Source organism: Salminus brasiliensis, chromosome 17, assembly GCF_030463535.1.
Source record: "Salminus brasiliensis chromosome 17, fSalBra1.hap2, whole genome shotgun sequence".
In the NCBI taxonomy this organism is placed as follows: domain Eukaryota; kingdom Metazoa; phylum Chordata; class Actinopteri; order Characiformes; family Bryconidae; genus Salminus; species Salminus brasiliensis.
Window position 1 is genome coordinate 2,861,930 of NC_132894.1, and position 24,123 is coordinate 2,886,052.

The 24,123-nt window shown below is 41.6% G+C and overlaps 1 protein-coding gene across 1 annotated transcript in view; it reads right to left on the reverse strand.

The window, feature by feature from the left end:
- Positions 1 to 1,059: 1,059 nt before the first annotated feature.
- Positions 1,060 to 24,123, reverse strand: part of gpc5b (glypican 5b) — a 74,438-nt gene continuing 51,374 nt past the window's right edge. Inside the window, exon 9 of the mRNA XM_072660549.1 lies at positions 1,060 to 6,361. Within this exon, the coding sequence (XP_072516650.1) occupies positions 6,204 to 6,361 (158 nt within the window). The 3' untranslated portion in view covers positions 1,060 to 6,203. The remainder of the gene's footprint in view (positions 6,362 to 24,123) is intronic.

Sequence of the window (24,123 nt, forward strand, 5' to 3'; positions counted from 1 at the left end):
TATTTATACATTTATATATACATTTTAAAATCTATTTTTAAAGCAGTTTTTTATCATTGTTGTTGTTGTCTTTGAGCTCCTTTACTTTATTAGTCAGTGTTACATTATTTCTAAATAATATTAATATTAAATATATATACTCTAAATATATATACTTACTTTTTATCCGCTGTTAGCGTTTTGGCTACTCAGCTGGCAGTACTGAGCTCCTCCTAATAAGCTCACACCACACCCTGATCATATAGCGCTCATGCTCATATTCAGGGTTAAAGGCCACTGAGTGAGTCTGGAAACTAGAAGTGACCCGAGTGAGTCACAGCACAACATGAAGTCATTCTTAAAATGCATGCGTTTGTGTGGCTGGGTGTGTTGGGAAAGGACGACGGCAGGAGAACTGTACGAGCAGGATGGAGAAACGCTGGAGACCGAACTTGAACAGAACTCAAGAACTGAAAGGAGAGACCGGAATTGAGGTCGCCGACCATCTACAGCACCGTCATATAGAGTTGAGTAGGAACCCTCATTTGCTACATCTGATACAGAAGACCCACATCACCTGGATCAGGTGTGTGAGATGAGGGTCTGAGCTAAATGGGGATAAAGAAACTGTAAAGAATGTAAAGGCCAATTACCCTGAGTCATATCTCCTTTATCTCGTTAAACCCGCATTAACTAAATAAAGAAACTTGGGGGGTGGGGGGGGGGGGGGATAAAGGTGGGTAAGGGTAAGCCTTGCTCCATCATTCCTGGAACATGGTGAATATATGAATGGTCCATATACATACATACTGTCACACACACAGCTTGTATCGCCAATAGAATAGGACTCTCTGGAGCAGATAGACCTGAACCTATTGGCAACCATGTCTAATGCCAGAAGTGGGCTAGATAGGTGTGAAGTGGATCTGGGGAGTTGGGGATGATGAGGTTTGGTGCTGATCTTCCTACACCTCGCTGATCTCGCTGAATGCAATCAAATCCTCACAGCAATGCTCCTCCTCCAAAATCTAGTAGAAAGTCTTCTTCCCTGGACAGTAGAGACAGGTACTCCAACAAAAGCAGGATCAACTCTTTTTAATACTCTTAATTTCAGAAGAAACAATGAATGAGCAGGTGTCCCAATACTTTTGTCCGATTGTAAATACAGTATACATCTATTAATAGCTATTTAATTTTATTATCATTTCATTTGCTGACAAGGGCTTAGAGAACTAACAGGGCTTAGGCTTAATAACAGACTTCGCTTAGACTTCTCCAGACTTCCTAGAGCACCACAGGCCACTTGGGTAGTGTTCTCCTCCAAGCCTGTTGAGCTGACAGCAGTTCCATTAACAGCAGTATAGAAAATGATATGGTGGAGCTTCATATGTCTCAGAGAAGGCACATGCTAGCCTTCACCCAACGAGTGTTGGTAGCATCATGTGATGGACACATCCTAGCCGGTGGGTGGGAATTGGCGTATTATTATGTTGTAAGTTGTGAGCGAGAAGTGAAGCGTGGGTTAAACCAGGGTCATAAGGTTCCACACTGCTGAAGCAAACGTAATGTTTGTAATTGGTTTAGATTTGCCCTCAGCCTATAATCCATCATATGCGAGGCTTATGTTAAGTACCATTATGAGCAATTATGTAAACGCAAAGCTCTTCCTCCACATTAGCTGATAGCAGTGCCGTAATAACGCTGATGATTATTCACATAGAAAGTGGGGCGATAATTAAAAAAAATAACCGAGAATAAATGAACAGTTAGTCATAGTGCTTACATCAGCCACAACATTAAAACCACCTGCCTGATATTGTTTCGGCCCCCCTTGAGCCACCAAGACAGCTCTGACCCATAGAGGCATGGACTCCACAAGACCTCTGAAGGTGTCCTGCTGTGGTATCTGGCACCAAGACTAACATCAGCAGTAGATTCTTTAAGTAGGTCCTGTAAGTCAATGAACCTTGGGCTCCCATGACTCTTGATTGGTTGTTCTTTTGGAAGCACTTTTGGTAGGTACTGACCGCCTCATTGCAGAAACACCCCACAAGACCTGCCCGGTGTCTTGGAGATGTTCTGACCCTGTCGTCCAGTCATCACTTTCAATTTGGGTCTTGTCAAAGTGTCTCTGATGCCTGCTTCCAACACATCAACCTCAAGAACTGTCGACTGTAGATCCCACCCCTTGACAGGTGCCACTGGACCCAGATAATCAGTGTTACTCACATCACCGGTCAGTGGTTTTAATGTTATGGCAGATATATGTCTGTATATACTGACTTATTGTACTTATTGTACGTGTATAAGGACACATATGGTAAGGCATGGCGCAGCATGGCCGTGGTTTTCCCAGTAATTTAGCTACAGAGTAAGCGACTTAGTGGCAGGAAATGTGGCCTACGCAGGCCTGTCCAGGCATTTTTATGTGCCTCTTCAAAATTACACACTTAATTAAACAATTGACATAAATTATAGTGCATCTAATGACACACAGTGCATTAAGCTGCCAGTCTCGTGAATGTAAGAGGTGTCTGATGTTAATAACTGGGTGTCATCGACCACAGTTGAGTTCATATCACTGAAAAAAGGAAAAAAATGTGTCAAGTGGTTGCACATGGATAAATTATGCTGCATCAACACAGCTGCTGTTTTTCTGGTTGCCGCTTTTGGCAGGAATTGTGTTGATGTAACACATTTTATTCATTTTTATTCATCGCGTAAATCTCGTAAATTCCAAAGAACATATCCATTCTTTAACCCCAACTTTAAAGGGTTAAAGATCTTACTTTTATCCACGGTAACAGTCCAACGTCCACAGTCCATTTTCAGCACAATAAGGTTTGTGTTATTGTGTTTACAGGGTTATTTATTAGTTATTAATCCTAAAATGTAATATGCAGTAAACTACTAAATCCACCAATCTGCCATAACATTAAAACCACTGGCAGGTAAAGTGAATAACATTGATTCATCAGGCAGATATATTAGGCAGCAAGCACCAAAGGACCATTTGGGCAAGCAACTGGGTCAATTTGAGATGGCTAGGCAACTGGGTCAGAACATCTCCAAAACAAGACAAGGCAAGTCTTGTGAGGTGTTCCTGGTATGCAGTGGTCAGTACCTACTAAAAGTGCTCAGAGGAAGGACCACCAAGGTCATGAGCGCCCAAGACTCATTGATGCCCATGGAGGTCCCACCCAGCTCACAACTTACAGGACTTAAAGGATCTGCTGCTAATGCCATCAGAGGTGTTGTGAAGTCCAGGCCTTGATGGGTCAGAGCTGTTTTGGCAACACAAGGCTGACCTCCCCAATAATAAGCAGGTGGTTTTGATGTTATGGTTGAGATGACTGTGAATATGTTTATTATTACCGATGTGGAGAATATTGCACGGTGCTGAAACCTTTCAAACGTCTACAGTGTTTTTATTGACTGACTTATGTGTGAGCGCCTCATAACACATTATTGTCAACACATGTTCCAGGTACACACCAGACAGCTCCGCTAAGGGGGGATTAATCGACGCCAACGCTTCCATTTAAGTCTGAGAAGGATGCTGAGAAGTGCTGTCAGAACTGATGCGTGTAGAACAACAACCTGTAGACAATGGCAGTATTACGAGGTTTTGTCTGAATTATAGCTTCATCATATTTTGCTGCGTTAATCTAATTAGGGGTTCAATTAAGTCATCAAGCATCTCTCATTCACTTTGTATTGGTTACTCTCATCGCTGGCGGACGACCCGGCACGGTACTTACGCTGGGTACACACTGTAGGTTACCACATAAATATGCTAATTCACATTTTACCTCTTACACAGGTCTAGAAATCTTGCAATACTCTCCTGTATACAAGTCATAAAAGTCCGTACACATACAGTCATACACATACAACACAACAAACTGCTTCACGCTCCACATGGCCTACAAAAAACAGAGAGGTGAGGTTGTAGTTTAGCTTTGACTGCAGAAGGTTTCTTTAATATAATCTGTATTTAAACTGTATTGAGCAAATCAAGGAACTCAAAACAACTACTGGAGATCTATCAATTTGGAGATCTACCATTCTGGGAATCTATCATCCTGGAGATGTATCAATCTCATGATCTATCATCTTAAAGATTTATCATGGCGATTGATCCTATTAGAGATCTACCATCCAGGAGATCTATCATCCTGGAGATTTACCAGTCTGGGGATCTATAATCCTGGGGATCTAAAATCATGGAGATATATCATCCTGGAGGCTGTATCATCCTAAGGATCTACAATCCTGGAAATTGATCATTCTGGAGATTTATCATCCTGGAGATGTATCATTCTGGGGATCTAATATCATAGAGATCTATCATCCTGGAGATCTATCTTTCTGGAGATATATCATCCGGGAGATCTATAATTCTGTAGATGTATCTACCTGGAAATCTATCATCTTGGAGATATATCTTCCTTAAAATCTATAATCCTGAAGATTTATAATCCTGGAGATCTATCATCCTGGAGATCTATCATCCTGGAGATATATACTATTAGAGATTTACCATATTGGAGATCTATCATCCTGGAGACCTATCATCCTGGAGATATATACTATTAGAGATTTACCATATTGGAGATCTATCATCCTGGAGATTTATCAGTCTGGGGATCTATAATCATGGAGATATATCATCCTGGAGGCTGTATCATCCTAAGGATCTATCAATTCTGAGATCTACAATCCTGGAAATTGATAATTCTGGAGATTTATCATCCTGGAGATCTAATATCATAGAGATCTATCATCCGGGAGATCTATAATTCTGTAGATATATCTTCCTGGAAATCTATAATCCTGGAGATCTATCATCCTTCAGATCTATTATCCTGGAGATCTATGCTATTAGAGATCTACCATATTGGAGATCTATCATCCTGGATATGTATTATCCTGGTGATCTATTATCCTACTGATCTATAATCCTGGAGATCTATCTTCCTAGAGATCTATCATTCTGTGGATTGGTATCAGCCAATGTCAATATCATCATACTGGAAATATGGACCACCAAAAGTGGTATCTCTACACCAGATGCTAATATCTAGACAATGCTAAAGGGCATGTTGAGGTATTTCGGATTAGAGCAGGAACCAGTGAACCATCAGCAGTTTATAGAAGAGCTGAACGATATATTATTTGTTAATCGCTATTACGATAGCAGCCTTCATGAATCTGGTATTGGAGAAGACTGCAATATCCAAACGTGCATCTAAGCAAATACTGCATGTCTTTACAAAGTGCTAAGAGCATCCTGACCAATCTCAGAGGTTCTTTAGAGCGTTAGGGAAATCAACACATTCTCATGATCCAACAAACGTTAAAAGAGGAATCACATCTGATCCCTGTTGAACACAGAGAAGATCTACAGTCCTACAAGGGCAGCTGATAACCCTTGCCATATGACCCCCTACCATTCAAAAGGTTCTAGATAAGACCATCTACAAAAGGTTTCCCCCAATCTGAAGAACTTTTCAACCAGGCATCGAACCATTTAAGCATGCAAATGATTCACTGCGGCGTCATGGATCTATTGAATCATTGTCTTAACTAAAGACTCCTTAAAGAACCCTTTTTTGAAGAGTGTAGCTACAATGACATGTTGCTGAACATAAACACTCAATATTGGATATTGATAACGACATTGATAAACATTGCTTCATCCCATGTTCTTAGATATCCTGCAACTATGCATTTGCTTGCAATACACACATTTCCTAACAAGTCTAACTGTAAAAATTCTGCACTCAGTGAATTTTAGTGTGCTACCGCTGTGATGCGCCCAACCAGCGACGTGTATGAACTTGCTTTGCTGATAGAAATCAAAATGTCCCCAAATCCCCCCGATATCAGTTACTATTTCCATGGCTAGTGCACTAAATAAGCTGCCAACAAGACAGTGAAACAAATACACTACAAAGCATGAAGGGCAAACGAGCAAGTGTGCAAAAACGGTGATCCGTAACACAACCTAACGGAGTAGACAGTCGAAATTAGAGGCACTTCCTCCAGAGCCAAGGCCGAGGGGTCTGGCTCTGGTCGGCTGGCGGAGAGCAGCCTGCAGAGATGCAGCATGGCGGGGTCATCCGTGAATGTATGAACGTCTGTCTAAGTGTCCAGTGCAAGTGCATGCTTCGGTCCTCCACCGTCCGTGTCCTCCTGAACTCCTCTGTGCAACAGGGTGGTCAGGCAGAGTCCAGGCCCAGGTGGGACAGCAGCAGAGGGAGGAGGAGAGGGAGGGAGAGGAGGAGAGAGGAGGAGTCCAGAGTGCAGGCTGCTGCTTTAGAGGACATCTTCGTAGGGGATATTGCTGTCGGGGGCTGGACGGTCGGGAGTAGTCGGTCTGGAAGGGAAGGGATGAATATAAAAAATGAGAAATAAAGAGAGTCATCAACACAATACACACACAACACACACACACACACATCGTATACAATGTTACCATAATAATACAATGTATACAGTAGTGTGGTAAGTCCTCGAGTCTTGAGACCATAGACGGGTGGTCTCTGTCTCGTCTTAGTCTTGACCTCATTTGGAATCCTCGTCTTAGTCTCAGGGTCAGGTGGACTCGGTGTGTAATATATGTAAATTAACTATTTAGACATATTAGCCATATATTATTTAATGTTATATTTTACACAATTCATACTAATAAATATTATTATTATTATTTGTCAAATATATGTGATGAAATAATACTATTTATTAGTGTGTATGTAACTGGTGTAAGTAATTTTATTTAATCAATTGTATTATCTTATTATTTCTTCTTATTTTTATATAATGAAAAGATTAATCTTAGTCTGGGCTCAACAACTCTGACCATCATCATCACACTACTGTTTGACATCGTGGCATTTTAAGCAATGGCGTCGATTTAAGGTCCTTGCTGCCGGCCAGAGTAACAGTGTTCACCTGGGTGACACATGCCAATGAGCCAAAACATTATGACCACCAGCCTAAGACACCATAGGTCCTCCTTGTGCAAACAAAACTGAGGACTGACCTGAGGTATTGACTCCACAAGACATCTGAAGGAGGAAGAATCACTCAATCACCATTTGTGCTGCACATATAAGAATCTGACCTTTGCCCTTAAACCATCTGTATAGTGAACACACACATACATGCACACACTACTCAGAAAAGCCACTAACTAAAATAATAACTAAAAAATAAATATAAATAATGACTATATGAATATATCTTTTTAAGTATATATATATATATATATATATATATATATATATATATATATATATGTAATATTATATTTTACACAATACATACTAATAAATATTATTATTATTATTATTATTATTTTGTCTGGGCTCAACAACTCTTCATCTTTGTTGCTCACAGGTTTGCAGGGGTTTTACTGGAGAAGCACCAGAGTCATTCAGCTCTTCTGGAGAATAGATACATCAGAGCAAGTCTGATGTAATTACAATGACAAATGTGCGTCACACACACACACACACACACACACATAAACGCACACACACACACACACACACACCGGTGTTGTTTTTATGTATTGTGACAGGAATTGGTGTATGAGTGGTTCCTAACGCCTACCTAATGCACAGCAGATGATAAAGGCCATATATCACAGCAGGGCTTAGCGCCAGCCGGGAGCTCATGCACACACACACACACACACACACACACACACACACACACACACACATTCACACACATACATACACATACATACACACTGCGCTGCTCATATTCACAGATATTAAGGTATCTAGAACTTCCAGACATTAGTGTGACATTATACACTAATACTATACAACACCATTCTTAAAATAGCGTCTCAGAAATCCGTAGGCCTTCCCTGAGGGCCTAGAAGACCCTGAGCATACCCTCTGCAACCTACCAGACCCTGGGTTATAGTGATGTTTGTAGGCCTACTTCTCAACCCTCGTTCTCCACATACACATAAACAGATACTAACATCTAGAACTTCCAGTTCTAGAGTGACCGTTCTCTCCTTTACAGAACTAGTCCGTTGTAAACCAAAGCCTGATTGGTTGATTCCTTGGTTCAAATGACATCGGTAGTTCATTTGATTGCTAAAGGTTCTCAGACCAGCTTCTGATTGAACCCTTTCATTTCCAACCAGAACTTAAAGCAGCATTATGCGAGAATAGGCATGTCTTGCTTCTGGGCTCCCCCTACAGTTGGGAAGTGAAATTTGCACCTCGAGCCACCACTAACAGATGCACATGCTTTTTATGTGCATTTCTGGACAAGCTGAGCGCTCCAGAAGCAGCATCTGAGGGTAGAGAAGCATGTGGACTGAGGCGGTAGACTAATCCTACAGGATTTTACACTAATATGACTGGGATTACACAGTTCTTGCAAGTGTTTTCCTGCAAGTTACGTAGTGCAGTTAGAAGTAGCAACGACTGCAGTGCTATCCTATGATACCGAAGCTGCTTTTTAAGGGTAGAAATACTGCATAGTGCTGCTTTAACAATGAAATAAGAGCAGTAATACAATATTACTCTTAAAATACCGCATTTGTAAGTTGTCAGAAATCAGTAGGCCTTCCCTAAAGGCCTACAAGGCACTGAGCACAGCCTCTGTCTCTGCGACCTATCAGGCCAGTCCTGAGTTATTAAGGATGTTTGTAGGCCTACTTCCCAACTCTCCTCGTTCTCCACACCCCAACACCTGACATCCATGTCGCAGATTCGAGGGAGACTCATCTTGCCTCAGATACAAAGAAAGGAGGAGTGGAGGGAAGCAGACACACCTCAACCGTACGCAACTCGACACCGGCTTGTGCACAATGGCCACTGTGCCATCTGCACAATGCACAAAGGAGTCATTTATCTCGGATCTGCGCGAGGGGAGCCGTGTACGCTGATGAAAACAGAAAGTTTATCCGAGCCATATCACAGCAGAGGTGCGATGCCTTAGGGGCTTCTCGGTACTGGAAGGAGAGGTGTGAGGGAGATAATACCCTGTGCGATTGTGTGTGTGTGTGTGAGGCTGTCTTCCAGGTAAGACAGGGAAATCATATACAGTATATAATATCACACTTACGAAACCACTAAATTTGCCTACACTGTAAATCAATTCTCACGGATATTCAGATCAGCTCTGCGTGGTACTGAGGATTACTGTGGCTGAATGCCTGAAGGTGCTTGTGCGTGTGTAAAGTGTGTGTGTGTGTGTGTGTGTGTGTGCAGTGTACAACTACCCCTATCTACCCACACACCAGACATACACACACATTCCTGCCCACAGGTGATTTATCACCATCACACTACTGTTTGACATCGTGGCATTTTAAGCAATGGCGTCGATTTAAGGTCCTTGCTGCCGGCCAGAGTAACGGTGTTCGCCTGGGTGACACATGCCAATGAGCCAAAACATTATGACCACCAGCCTAAGACACCGTATGTACTCCTTGTGCCAACAAAACTGAGGACTGACCTGAGGTATGGACTCAATAAGACATCTGAAGGAGGAAGAATCACTCAATCACTATTTGTGCTGGACATATAAGAATCTGACCTTTGCCCTTAAACCATCTGTATAGTGAACACACACACACACACACACACTATGCAGAAAAGTGAGTACATGTGGCAGTTGAGGTAAGCAGTGAGCAGTTGGGGGTTAGGTGCTTTGCTCAAGGGCACTTCAGTCATGTCCCGACGGGTCAGGGGATCAAAACGCCAACCTTCCGATCACAAGGCCACTTCTCCAACCTACAGGCCACGGCCGCCCCCAAAAAGTGTCCTGTGGCACCTTGATGTAATCCTTTTAGACCTGTGCAGGCTTGTTGTTCCAGGCATCCACACAAATTCTTGATTGCATTCAGATCTGGGGAATTTGGAGGCCAAGGCAACACCCTGAGCTCTTCAATATGCTCCTCAAATGAGTCTTCACAGAGTACTGATGGCATGAATGGGTGAACCTGGTCTTCAACAACATTCAGGCAGGTGGCACATGTCTGATTGATGTCCACATGAAAGCCTGAACCAAGGGTTTGCCAGGTGGACACTTCCCATGACATCACATTCCCTATGTTGGTCTGATGTCTTCGTCCCACACTGTAAACAGCAGCCCTGTGGACATACCTGGCTTTTCTTTTCCATGTTGACCAGGGGACCTTCTTCCATTGCTGTCCAGTTCTGATGCTCATGTGTCCATTGTAGGTGCTTTCAGAGGTGGACAGGGGTAGGCATGGGGCTGCGACTCTGACCGTAACTGTAATAGTTAAACATGTCTGTGACTTGGTTCAGCCCAGACGGGATAGCCTTTGTAGCCTTTGTAGATACTCAACACCACATCACTGGTGTGTAGTTTGTCCATCATCAAGACTCATGCAGACCGGGAGCCGCCCCACAAGCTTTTCAGACGTTCCAGAGATTTAGAGACCTTTACATCCCACATTCAACAGGTCGACATGTCAAGAGGTCATAGTGTTCAAGCTCAATGGTGTATCCGCAACCCTCTGATCATGTGAATATCTGACCTCACATCATTTCCAGAAGGTAGTTTAATTTTAATCACCTCCGTAAGATGGTGCATCAATGCATGCTTCGACTGATCACTGTCAGGCTGCATTGACCATGCTGGTGAGTTATGAACAGACAGGACATTAAGACTGGTCATTCTTCACATTCTCTCAGAGCCCCAGAGCCACAGAGCCAAAACAAGCAGCCTGACTAATCACGCCACAAATAGTCTAAAGGGAAAAGACGACACGCAGCAGGGGCCATGCAGGAGATCAATATGTCAGTGCACAAAGCCCATAGTTTGGATTATCGCTGGGTGACGAATGTGTTTCGAATCATATTTTTGTTTCAGGCTAAAGGAATTCAGGAATCTAAAGTTTTAGGACTTGGAGTCTAGGCTGGAATCAGTTTAACAGACTCTCAATGTGGAAGAACACTAAAATACTAATATACTAATACTGGGTAGGGCCTCCCCTTGCTCTCAAAACACCCTCTATTTTTCAAGGTATGGATTTCTCAAGACATTCAGAGGAACATTCCTTTGAGATTTGAGATCTGGTCCTGCACTTTCATGCTGCGAATCTCTTGTTCTAGAAAATTCAGAACAGGCTGGAAAGGGCCACTGCTTCCCATGAGAGAATTGGCATCCTCCCCACACTACAGGAAACTACAGACGATTATCAATAATAACATTTTAAAATTTTACGAATCACAATCAGGACGGCCCGACTGCTCGGAGGAAGACCGGAGGACTGACGATTGGATTATAGACACCATTTAGGGTATTTAGCTGACACTCTTATTCACTCGTATAACAGAGGTGGGCCAATGTAGTGTTAGGAGTCTTGCCCAAGGACTCTTATTGGTGTAGCGCAGCGTAGTCACCCAGTCTGGGAATCAAACCATGTGGTGTTGTAGCTCACTGGCAGGTAGTGATGTTATCTGTTGCGTCACACCATAGGATTCACACTATGTCATGCATTTCCAGAGTGATTCACATAGTTTCCAGACTCTCAGGTCACCCGACGAGTCACACGACTCCGGAATTTCTTTTACATGTTGACCAGGGGACCTTCTTCTATTGCTGTTGAGTTCTGATGCTCATGTGTCCATAGGTGCTTTCAAAGGTGGACAGGGGTAGGCATGGGACTGCGACTCTGACCGCAACTGTAATGGTTAAACATGTCTGTGACTTGGTTGCGGGCCTACTAATTGCGGACTACTAATGTTTTTTTACCTGTTTGTAATCACACTAGTGTAGTATTTAATCCCGGGCTTTAGGTTTGTACTCATATTCCCGATCCCGGTCTTACCCTTTGGATTATCTGCTTGTGTTTTGGAATCTGGACCTTGACCCTCTACACTTTAGAAACTGACCTTGGACTGTGTTTTGACTACGAACTTGGATTACGTCCTCATTGGTAAAGCCTCCGCGAGCTTCTGATTCTGTTTGGCTCATTACAGGATACACTAGAGGATAGTCCGGGAAGATCATCGCCTTGAATCTGGGAGACCTTTTTTGTCGGGAAGAACAAATCAGCCTAAAAACATACTCTAAATAATCGGCCCGATTACCCTGTTGGGTGGGCCTGGCTTTTTTTTTTTTTTTGCGATTTCTTTTTCCTAAGAGGGCAGGCGTTTAGACTGATGCTTAAGCTACAGCAAAGATGATGAATATGAGCTAATTCACACCATAGAATAAAGAGAGAGAGAGCAGAGCAGGGCTTCAATTCATTTTACAGATTTCAGGAAAGAGTCTCGCCGTGACAGACAGTGGTGCGTAGCGCCAGACAAAGGCCTTTTGTTAATGCGTCCACCCACCATACACGGCTAAGGAGGCATGATGGGTTAATAATACGCTTTGATATTCAATTAGACCAGACAAAATCTCCTCCATTCATTCATAGCCACAGCAACTGCAGCAGGTGTTGAGAGATGACGCCATTTATGGCATACCAGTAATGCCAAGGCCATGCCAGTGCCAACCCACAGCGGGATTGCGAGGAATTACAATGAATTCTGGCATCTTCATAATCACGCTTATGAAGAATGCCACAAAAAAAGAGACGTTCGCACATAAAAGGAAGAAAGAAAATACTTCTGGGCTCCGTTTTCTCCCCCCAACTGAGATGAAAAGCTCAGTAATGCTGCTGGTACGACTAACTTCGGCATTTTAGCGCAAACATCGTATATAACACATTTTGGAGGCGGCCGTGGATATTAATATGCAATCATCAAGCACTACAGGGGTGCAGCACACCCAGCAGATCAGCAGCAAATTGTCTCTATCAAGCTGCGTGCAGCTTAAGAGATATGAATTTTAATTGGAATTTTTGTAAATTCATGTTAATTTCCATGTTACTTTCCTCCTTCCTCTCTAATGGTTAGCTGCTGTGATGATGAGGTGCAGAGCATAAAACACGGCTAAACAGATAACAAGGAAATTGAATTTGAACCTGTTTAATTACATTAACGAATACGCGTTAGGCCTAACTAAACAAAAGAACTAAACAACCACGTCCCAGAGAAACAGACACGGACGAGTGTGGTGAAGAAATCCGTGTTATCCGCTCGGCAAACCTGCCGTAACAGAAAGAGCTGGCTCAGAAAGACACCAGCGATTAGCTGGTAGCCAAGTGCCACCCTTGGGAGCCAGCCTAATCTCCCCCACCACCCTTCCCCCTCGCTGTCTGCCTGCCTGGGGGAAGGGTAAGCGGAGGAAGGGGCAGGAGGCAATCTTTATGATTCCTCCACCAATATCTGCTGTATTTCTCTAATGCTAATGTCTCCATGTCCTAGTTCTGCGCTGGAGTTTCACCTCCCAGACAGCTTCATTAGTAGCTAATTAGCTGATGAGATTCGGGTGTGTTAGGGGTCGGAGGTGAAACTACAGCTACTCACATTACAGCAGGACACTGTTCCCTGTAAGAAAGAGCTAGATAGCTACTGTATTTTTGTGACTCATTAACAGTAATATTTGAACAATATTCAGTCATTTTATAATTGATTTATTTAAATTAATCATTTTATTTCATTTAAAAAATATTTGTAATTTGTTTACATTTGTGTGTGCCTGTTAGCTAGCTATTAGCTTAGATAAGCTAACACCCAAGACAGGCTGTTCTTTCTTTGGTGGATATTAAACCAACTACCTGAGTAGTTTATTAGTAAACAGCTTATGTACTTATGTATTCATTTTTCAGTAAAACCTTAAAATTACTAAAATTGATTATCATTAATGCTGCAAATGTAAAAAATAAAAAAGCAGACTTTAAATGAGACTTTTATTTTAGAAAATAACTTACGACCTAAAAATGTTTCTGAAATTATATTGTAAGAATACCAAAAGTAAGAAATGAAAGACAAATAAGTAAACTGAATAACTGGGATTAAAAAGTGGTATTTTGTCTAATACGTTTGCTAATGCTTAACCAAACTTGCCCAGAATGCACCGAGCAAAATGCGAGCGGACCGCCGGCTATGCCGTTATCGGGCCTACAGTGGTCTGTCATTCTCTTGCTATCAGGGTAAACATGCTTAATCACTGATCCCACATTTGCAGTCGTCCAGCTAAGACATGTTTGGTAACAGAAGGTTATCATGGGAGATGCTAGACTAACATTGCTAATAAACACTGGACTTAGACTGTCACCAATGTCATCTCGGTAAACACACTCCCAAAAACGTCTCTCGACATGCACAAACAATGTGGTTTAGAACACGGTATGACCTTCTTTACCCTAGAACCCTAAAATAATGGAGCCCAGTGGTGGAGCAGATGATAACTGGAGATGTGGTTCTAATTTTAGCTGTTTAATAGATAGTCCTTTATTAGATAGATAGTCCTTTATTAGTCCCGCAGTGGGGAAATTCACATTGATTTTGATTTTGAATTGATTTTGATTTAGATTTTTTGTGACTATTTATGTAAAGCGTCCATATGATAAATCAAATTATTTAATTGCAATAACAGTCTGATGCAGTCTATAAACATATCCATATATGGACTGTTCTGAATTACCTGCTTTTGTGATGTCACAAAATGACGGCATTTACATACATCTGTCTGTACATTCGTGTTTGCACTACATTTTGAATGAAGCAAAATACAGAACAGCCAATCAGAACACAGCTCATTTACACACACTTATATATGTATATATATATATATATATATACAGTGAGTCCAAGAAGTATTTGATCCCTTGCTGATTTTCTTCGTTGGCCCACTAATAAAGACATGATCATTCTATACTTTTAATGGTAGATGTATTCTTACATGGAGAGACAGAATATTAAAAAGAAAATCCAGAAAATAAATCTAAGGAATATATATTAATTGATTTGTATTTCATGGAGTGAAATAAGTATTTGATCCCTTAGTATTCATTAGCAGTTCTGGCTTTTACAGACCAGTTAGACACTCCCAATCAACTTGTTACCTGACCTGAAGCCACCTGTTCTCACTAATCACTTGTGTGAAAAACACCTGTCCACAGAATCAGACAGATCACACAGATTTCAAGTCTCCAACATGGGTAAAACCAAAGAGCTGTCACAGGACCTCAGAGTCAGAATTGTTGACCTTCACAAAGCTGGAATGGGCTACAAAAAGATTAGTAAGGTGTTGGATGTGAAAGTAACAACTATTGGTGCAATTATCAGAAAGTTTAAAGAGTATAACATGACAATCAACAGACCTCGGCCCGGTGCTCCAAAGAAGATTTCGCCTCGTGGGGTGGCAATGATGCTGAGAACAGTCAGAAATCGTCCTGCAACCACTCGGCAGGAGTTAGCAAATGACCTGAAGGCAGCTGGGACCACAGTTTGCAAGGAAACAATTGGCAACACTTTGCGCAACAATGGATTCACATCCTGCAGTGCCCGAAAGGTACCCCTGCTGAAGAGAGCACATGTGGAGGCGCGCCTCAAGTATGCCAATGATCATTTGAAAGATGAACCAAGTTATTGGGAGAAGGTTTTGTGGTCAGACGAGACCAAAATTGAACTTTTTGGCCTCAACTCCACCCGCCATGTGTGGAGGAAGAAAAATGCTGCCTATGACCCCAAGAACACTGTGCCCACCGTCAAGCATGGAGGTGGAAGCATAATGTTTTGGGGGTGTTTCTCTGCCAAGGGTACAGGGCTACTTCACCGCATCACTGGGAAGATGGATGGAGCCATGTACCGCACAATCCTGAGGGACAACCTCCTCCCCTCTGCCAGGGATCTGAAAATGGGCCGTGGTTGGGTCTTCCAACATGATAACGACCCTAAACATACAGCAAAGGCAACAAAGGATTGGCTCAAGAAAAATCACATTAAGGTCATGGAGTGGCCCAGCCAGTCGCCAGACCTCAATCCGATCGAAAATCTATGGAGGGAGCTGAAGGTCAGAGTTGCCAAGCGACAGCCCACCAACCTTCATGATTTAGAGAGGATCTGCAAAGAAGAGTGGGCCAAAATTCCCCCTGGTGTGTGTGCTAAACTTGTGGTTAACTACAACAAACGTCTCACCGCTGTGCTTGCAAACAAAGGCTTTGCCACTAAGTATTGAGTGTGTTTGGCAAGAGGGATCAAATACTTATTTTCCTCATTGAAATACAAATTAATTAAAATATATTCTTTAAAATTATATTCTGGATTTTTGTCTTGATATTCTGTCTCTCCATGTTAGAATATATCTACCATTAAAAGTGCAGAAGGATAGTGTCTTTATTAGTGGGCAAACAAAGAAAATCAGCAAGGGATCAAATACTTCTTGGACTCACTGTATATATATATATATATATATATATATATATACACACTTCCTAAAACGTCTCTCAACATGCACAAACAAACCAATGTGGTTCATCATTGATGAAATTATATATTTAAGACACACACACATATATATATATATATGTCTTAAAGGCATAGGGATTACAAAAATGAAAAACTGTTTTTATTATTTAACGAAAGACGTTTTTGTTATGTAAACGTCCCAGCTAACGTTAGTACGTTATAGGAATGTTAATCAAGATTCCAAGGTTAACCTGCAGCATAACGAGAACATTTCAGGAACATTATGAAAAATTGGGACGCAAAAATAGTAATAATTAGGCCATTACAATGTTTCTGGCACAAACCCTGTAGCTGCTCTGTACCCTGTGTTAAGAATTCTGGAGGAATAGACCAATAAAATGCTCTGAATTACTTTGAAAATGTTTAATATTTCTACCCTGACTTCCATTAAAAGTTCCCTCATTTTGTCATTTTGGAGATACATGATTTTCATTGGAGAGCAACAATATATAGGTCCACTAGCTTGATGGTGGACCACCCTCAGACAACCTACATAATTGTCAGTAAAAGTACAAGATTTTAAATGAACAGGGACTTTTATTTTAGAAAAGAAACTAAGACTGAATGAAATGATTCAGATGAAACTAAAAATGATTTAGTAAAGTAATTTATTAAGAATTTCTTGCATAACGTTCCTATTTAAGTGCTAATGTTATGGAACGTGAATACAACATCTACATAATCACACTAATATCAGCCTGATATGTAATATTGAGTGAATGTGACATAAAATGTTTTTTAAACTACAGGACCTGAGCGTTTATATCCAGAATAGAATATTTTCTGAATTTACATTAATAATAAATAAATATTAAATTATACATATTTTATTTACTTTACATTTTTTTATTAATTTATTTGAAGTTATAGTTTAAAAAACATTAAAGATAAATATTTCAATATATTAGAAACATCCAGAAAACTGCACAGAAAATGTTTTACTACCCATCTCTGCATCTCTGGAATCACAAGAAATAAAAAAACACAAGAAATGCGGATAGGGCCTAGAAACAGGTGTGTGTGGATGCGGTGTGGACGGTGTGTGTCAGGGCACATTCACTACAGATGAGGTCACCTTAATCACAGTTTACCAAGCTGTCAAAGCACGCCTGCTCCGCTGTTTGATGCTGGGAAACTAATCTGGTAATTACCAAGCCAGACACACAGGAATGCCAAGTCAATATGAGAGCAGTCAGTCACAGCGACGTGCCGAGCAAACGGCAGGGAATTCTTCTTATAACGATGTGATTTGATATTCGCAGGATCAAGACAATAGAGCACTGTGTGATACGGCATTGCATTTAAACAATTTTACATTTCCATTCCCCTCCCCCCTCTCGAAAACACACACACCCACACACACACACAGTGCAATTGTTTGACCTTCACTCGAGGCTTGAGGTAGGCATTATAAAGGTATCTGTCTCACTGCAGTCCTAGTTGAATCACTAATGAGTTCTTTCTTCATTATCCAGGCCACAATTCCCCTGGAAGAGGACGTCCACCCCCCCAACCCCCCCCCCCCCACACACACACACACACACACACCAAATCAAACATATACACTCAGGCCAAACCCAGTGTACACACATACACTTACACAAGCACAAATGACACACACACACACACACTCATCAAACTCAGTCCACACACACACACACCTCAGTAATGTACTGCATGTGCTCAAATATTCATGTTTTGTAAGGCTGCGATTTCACTATTAGGCCGGAGGGCTCTCTCTAGTTGGCGGTTTGAGTGATGGCCCCTCACCCTCAGACCCTGCGCTACTCCAGCAGTCCCAATTAATCACTGCAGGGTTCGACACACACCATGTCTTCTGGCTTCCTATTTTGGCTACTGGCAAGAGTTAAAGGCTTGCACACACACCCCTGGAGTTAACAGCACAGTACCTATATCTACAATAATATGTCCCATATAAATTCTATAAATGTTAAGAACCTATAAGTAATAACATGCCCCATGCATATATATATATATATATATATATATATATATATATATATATTGTTTATATATTGGGCATATTATTACTTATAGATTCTTAATATTCTTAATATTCTCTCTATGAGGGATCTATGAGTAATAACATGCCACACACACACACAAACACACACACACACACACACACACATATATATTCTACCAATGTTAAAAAGTAATAATAGTGTGTCCCATATGTAGTCTATTCGTACATATCTAAACCATATGTAATAATACGTCCCATATATGTTCTATATAAGAAGGTATATAATAGTAATAATAATAATAAGTCCCACATTACACCTATATATAATAATATGTCCCATAATCATTATCAATCAGCAATATTGCTTTGTTCTTTTATTTGAAACCAGGCAAAGCATGAAGTCAGGCCCATTTTGATGGCCCTGTAGGTCCTGTACGGAGCACATTGCCCTTACACCGGACAAAAACAAACACAAATACAAATACACACTCCCACAAACACACAAACGTCTCTTCTGATATTTCATCACACCAGACCCCATATTCCAGCCTCAGCAACTACTTATCAGTTTCCAGCTCTATAAACATCTATATAGTGTTACAGTCCAAATACCACATCCGCCTCACGCACTGCAGAGTCAGGGGTGTAAGGGAGCCAGAGCAGGATAGGCAGAGGGGCGAAGACAGGAATAAAACCCACAGGAAGCTTAAAGGAGCAGGTCACGTCTCCCATCCCTCTCTCCGGCTGTAAGGTCAAAGCGGACTGAGGGCCGGCGGAAGCTCTCTCAGGGTTTTGGGTGCGTTTTGGAACCGTGTCTGTGAGGATCCATCACAGTTTCCTGTATTTAGTCTCATTAGCATTATTGACATGGAGAGAGAGAGAGAGAGAGAGAGAGAGACAGTGTACGCCCCAGCCCTGAGGCTCTGTGTGTCCGGGGGAAACATCGATGCCTAATCCCAGGTGGAATCTCCAAAGAGATGCACATGAAATTTACTCATTCATGCTACACAGCTACAGGCCTGGAATGACTAAAAACCTTCCTTTAAAGGGACGGTCCAGCAACCCCCCCCCCCCTTACTCAAACTGTAACCAATCAGCCAGTACCTGATTAGTGTCTGAAATTTGCTTCACCAGTTAGTCGGTTGGTCACACACCAGCCGTCGTAAACTTTCTGACATGCTTGTTGGGTCATTATCCTAATCCTATCTCATTTTTTTTTACCCATTGAACTGCCGTACATATTCTCCGCCTATTGCATGCAATGCTCCCGACACAAGCGAGGGTAAAGACCAACAACACGCCCCGTCAGACACAAGTGCAACGTCAGTGCAACCAGCCAACGCTGCCTATGCAACATCACCAGGCAACCAACCAACGCACCTGGAAGGAATCGCTGTATACCCAGCTCCGAAGGCGCGACCAGCAGACGGCAGTGATGGGCAACACCATGATGTGGGACGAGAGCCCATCTACCCACCCTGAAGAAAGCAAGGCCAATTGTGCTCTCTCTGGGCTCCAACTGCCGATGGCGAATATCTCCCTTTTCTGTACTTTACCTGTACTTTCGTCCACTACATTTAATAAACACATACGATCTGACATGTGATCATTAATAAACCAAACAGACCAATACGAATGGCCCTCATGTTTTAGCATGTTTTTATCACATGTTATCAGGCCATGGCTCAGAGAGGGAAGAAGACAGGCAGATGATGGTACTAAAATGAGCTGAGATAACCAGCTTCCTCTGAAATGAATAGGGTAACTGACTGATACCATCAGAAGCTCTGGGGTCCTGCTAAGGTCAAAGGGGTCCTGGAGTCCTGCTTGTAAAACTGAACCTAGCTAGCTAACTTACCGAGGCTAGCATAGCTTTAAATGAACTGCTTCATTTTGATCAGTCAATGGATATAATGCAAAATTATGAAAAAATATATCTGGACATATATATCTGGACATATCTTTTTCTACATTTGAGATGCATTGCATTTCATTGCAAAATACATTTCACACACAAAAATGTTTTTTTTAAATATACATTAATATACTGTCTGTATACCAAATAGATACACAGTAAAGATACAGTTGGATTATTTGAAATATATCTTGTTTTTAATACCAAGAACTAAACAAATATATTTTTAAATATATTTAATACAAAAATATTTTATTGGCTAATATTTAATATATGCCAATATATATGTATAAAATATACACACATATTTTAACATACAAATAATATGGCCATTTTCATACACTACAAAAATAGATTTGTATTATTATAAAATCATTTTTTTTATATGGGAGAAATGGCTAAAATGTGCCTTATATTAACTGACCCAAGATAAAAAGAAGAACAATTGCTAAAATACTGCTAATATTGCAATTGCTACTATACACATATATGATTATTTGGCCCATGGCAATATGTAAGGGGTGCTGTGTTTTCCATGGATACATAACATTTCAGCAGGATTTAGAGAGTGTGACTAATGTTGCTATCAGAGCTAACATGGTGGTCATAATACAACAATACTATGCACTATGCAAGAGAGACAGCCCAGTTATGTCCAAGACTAAGGAGATGACTCAAGGAGGACTAAAGCTTTGCTTTCAGATGCTAAAGATAAGCTCACTTCCTCACTGATGTTTTCCTTTAACTTCTGACAGAAAAAAAATTGCACAGGCAAGAGACGGGACCATTCTGGTCAGACTGTTGCATTTGTGTGACCAACAGGCTACTAAGTAGGAGTTTTTATTGATGACCCTCCTTACCTGCAGCCTTTGCTTTGGAACGCAGCTACTTACTAGGGACAGGTAGCTCAACCAGCTAGCTGACTGCTCACAAATTTAATGAACTTAGATGTTGACCAGCTAATGACCATGCTGTACAGGACACTGGTGGGATCTAAGGGTTAATCTCTCAGTTCTGTTTTCTGGAGTTCTGGAAAGAGGTAGGTTTAACGGCCCTTCCTGGGTTTAACGGCCCGTCTTTTTTAAATTCTGGGCTCGGAATAAGAGGCACTTATTTCCAACGCGGTCCTCCTCGGCAACCGCTTTAATCACCGCAGCCACCCAGAAGTACTCTGAGAATTACTAACATGCCGCAGAGTGAACATGCGTGTATTGCTTGGGCAGGTGCAGACTCATAGCTTTGTTATTGTTCAAAAGCCAATCTGGTTCCCAGTCTCAGTGATTGCTGATTGCTGCTAAAATGAGATAGCTACGGATATCCCAGCTGGCTCTGATAATGAACTAATTCCTTCCACAGCCTCGTTTGGCTTCGTTTGGCAGTACCCTGAGAGCAAGGACGGAAAAAATACTCCGAAAATGGCTTAAACGGCACAGCGCCTGGCGGTGGAAAGCCAACGCCATGAAAAGCCACGGAGACCCATTTCAGTTCCAGTTCCAGAGCACTGCTCAAATTAGCCTCTCTAGCGCTGTCTCCATTCCCCTTTTGTATTTCCAGTCATATGACGGTGGTGCAGGGCTGTAGCACTGCATCCTGATACCTAGGTCTTGAGGTGGTGATTCAACTGGATTGATTTTGGAATCAGTTCTGATGAATTATACTGATATTCAGAAGCTTCTGCTGTCATTTCGTTGGCTGGGGCTATTTGGCTCGGTTCCATTTTGGTCTTCAGACGGTGTCCGCAGGCATCATCATGGCATCTGAATCTCTTTTTATTTATCATTTAAGACCAAATTGGAACCAAACATCAGGTAGAAGAATATGCTGGCCAGTAGATATGTCACTGTAGAAGATTTATAGATATCTAAGTTAGCTTCAAGTTCCATCTGCATTTCTTCTAACCCTAAAGCTAGCTACGCGATATGGACAAAAGTATTGGGACACCTGCTCATTCGTTGTTTCTTCCGAAATCAAGGGTCTTAAAAAGAGTTGATTGTAAGGAAAAAATAATAGATTGACATCAGCACTTAACTGTGAGGGGTTTTGGACACAAATGAGAAAAGCACAAGATCTCCTGCTCTGACAGACTGCTGAAAGCTGCCCAAGAGCTTTTTAAGAAACGAGGAGCTCTTATGGTTGTCCGCATCTAGGAGGAATAATAAGAATGAGCAATTGACTAACTTGATTATTTCTTGCCTCTGGGATGACGTCCCATTCTTAAACCAATGGCATTCATTTGGAGTCGGTCCCCCTTTGCAGCTCTAACAGCTCCCACTCTTCTGGTAAAGCTTTGTACAAGGTTTTGGAGTGTGTGTGTGATGGCTAGGTGCTTGTTTTGCCCATTCATCCAGAAAAGCAGATACTGATGTTGGACAAGAGGGCCTGGCTCACAATCCCTGTCCTAAGTGTCCAGCTGATGGAGGAAGATCTAGGAGGTAAGGTCTAAATTTCACCAGCTGACTTGTTGTAGTTGGTGCAGCGGTGTCTCCTATTACATACAGAACCTCGCTGGAGTTCAGTGAGCTCTTTAGAACCTCCCGTTCTTTCACTGATGTGTGTAAGAAAGACAGACTGCAGAGCTAGGGGCTTGATTTTATACACCTGTGGTGGCGATGGGACTGAATCAAACACCTGAATTCCATGAATTTAAGAGATTTAAGAGCTGTGTCCCAATACTTTTGTCCCTATAGTGTTTTCTTTTTTAAATAGTAACTTATACATCGTTCTGGATCATACCAAAATCAAATCATGGCAAAATCTGAGCTTTTATAATACACTGAATTGTTTCCTGAGCAATCCTAATTGAATCAAATTATTGAATCAGATCAAAGAATCAAAGAGCCGCTCCCCTGCATGTCATTAATCCCGACCCTTAGCCGCATCAGGCTATCGCAGTTGTTTTAGGGGCGATGGGTTTGCTTCAACAAGTCAACATTTATTTAATATGACAGCAAGCTGAGAGTGCAGCTGAATATTCCTGTGCTGCATTCCCCTCACACACTTGCTCGTAGGTCAGAGGTTACATCTGAAGGACTTGAGAAGTGAAGGAAGAGCAGTGGCCTAACCTGACCTCTGAAAGATCAATATCAACCCTCCGCTTTCTTTTTTAATAAGCCATTGATTATCTATTGAGAGTGGTATGCCACACTAAAGATGACCAAACATGACTCCATTATCAGCTGTGCACCGCTGAGAGCCTGAGCAGTGCACAGATATGGATCTGGATGTTTTTAGATGTAAAATCCATACGAATAGGATCCAGAAAGACATCTGCTGCATGACTCCTGTACTGAGAACATTCAATTAATATTGCATTAGAAATGTATTGGCAAAGTGTATAAATACATTCGAATGTAATTGGATGTGGCTCTAATGTTATCTAATGGATTCCATCAGGCTAGTATGGTTTCTACCACCCGTCGTCTAGTGAAGGGGAGTATAATGAGAACAGTACCTCACAATGGCGTAACAATGGAAAGTGGACAAACACCAGATCGATGTCCAACCAGCACATAACGGGCCTTCAGCATTTTAATTCTATGCAAAATGTCTTTGTTGTGTTCAGAACCTGGTCGGATGCTGCGTCAGCAGCTGAGTGGAGCTCCACATTTAGCACAACAATACATTGAGGATGGAAATGCGCCAAACACAATGACTATTATTGCTGTGCTGGGCCCAACCTACAGCTCTGCAAAGACATGAAGATTGCTTCATCCTTCTGCTGAGGTAATGAAAGTGATGAAAGCCTAAACCCCACCAATTAGCGCTGTGCTAACTGCACGCTTAAATCATCACAATAGAAACAAATGGCCTTAGTCTTTATAGCTAAACTATATGTCCAAATGTTTGTGGACACCCCTTCTAAGGAATGC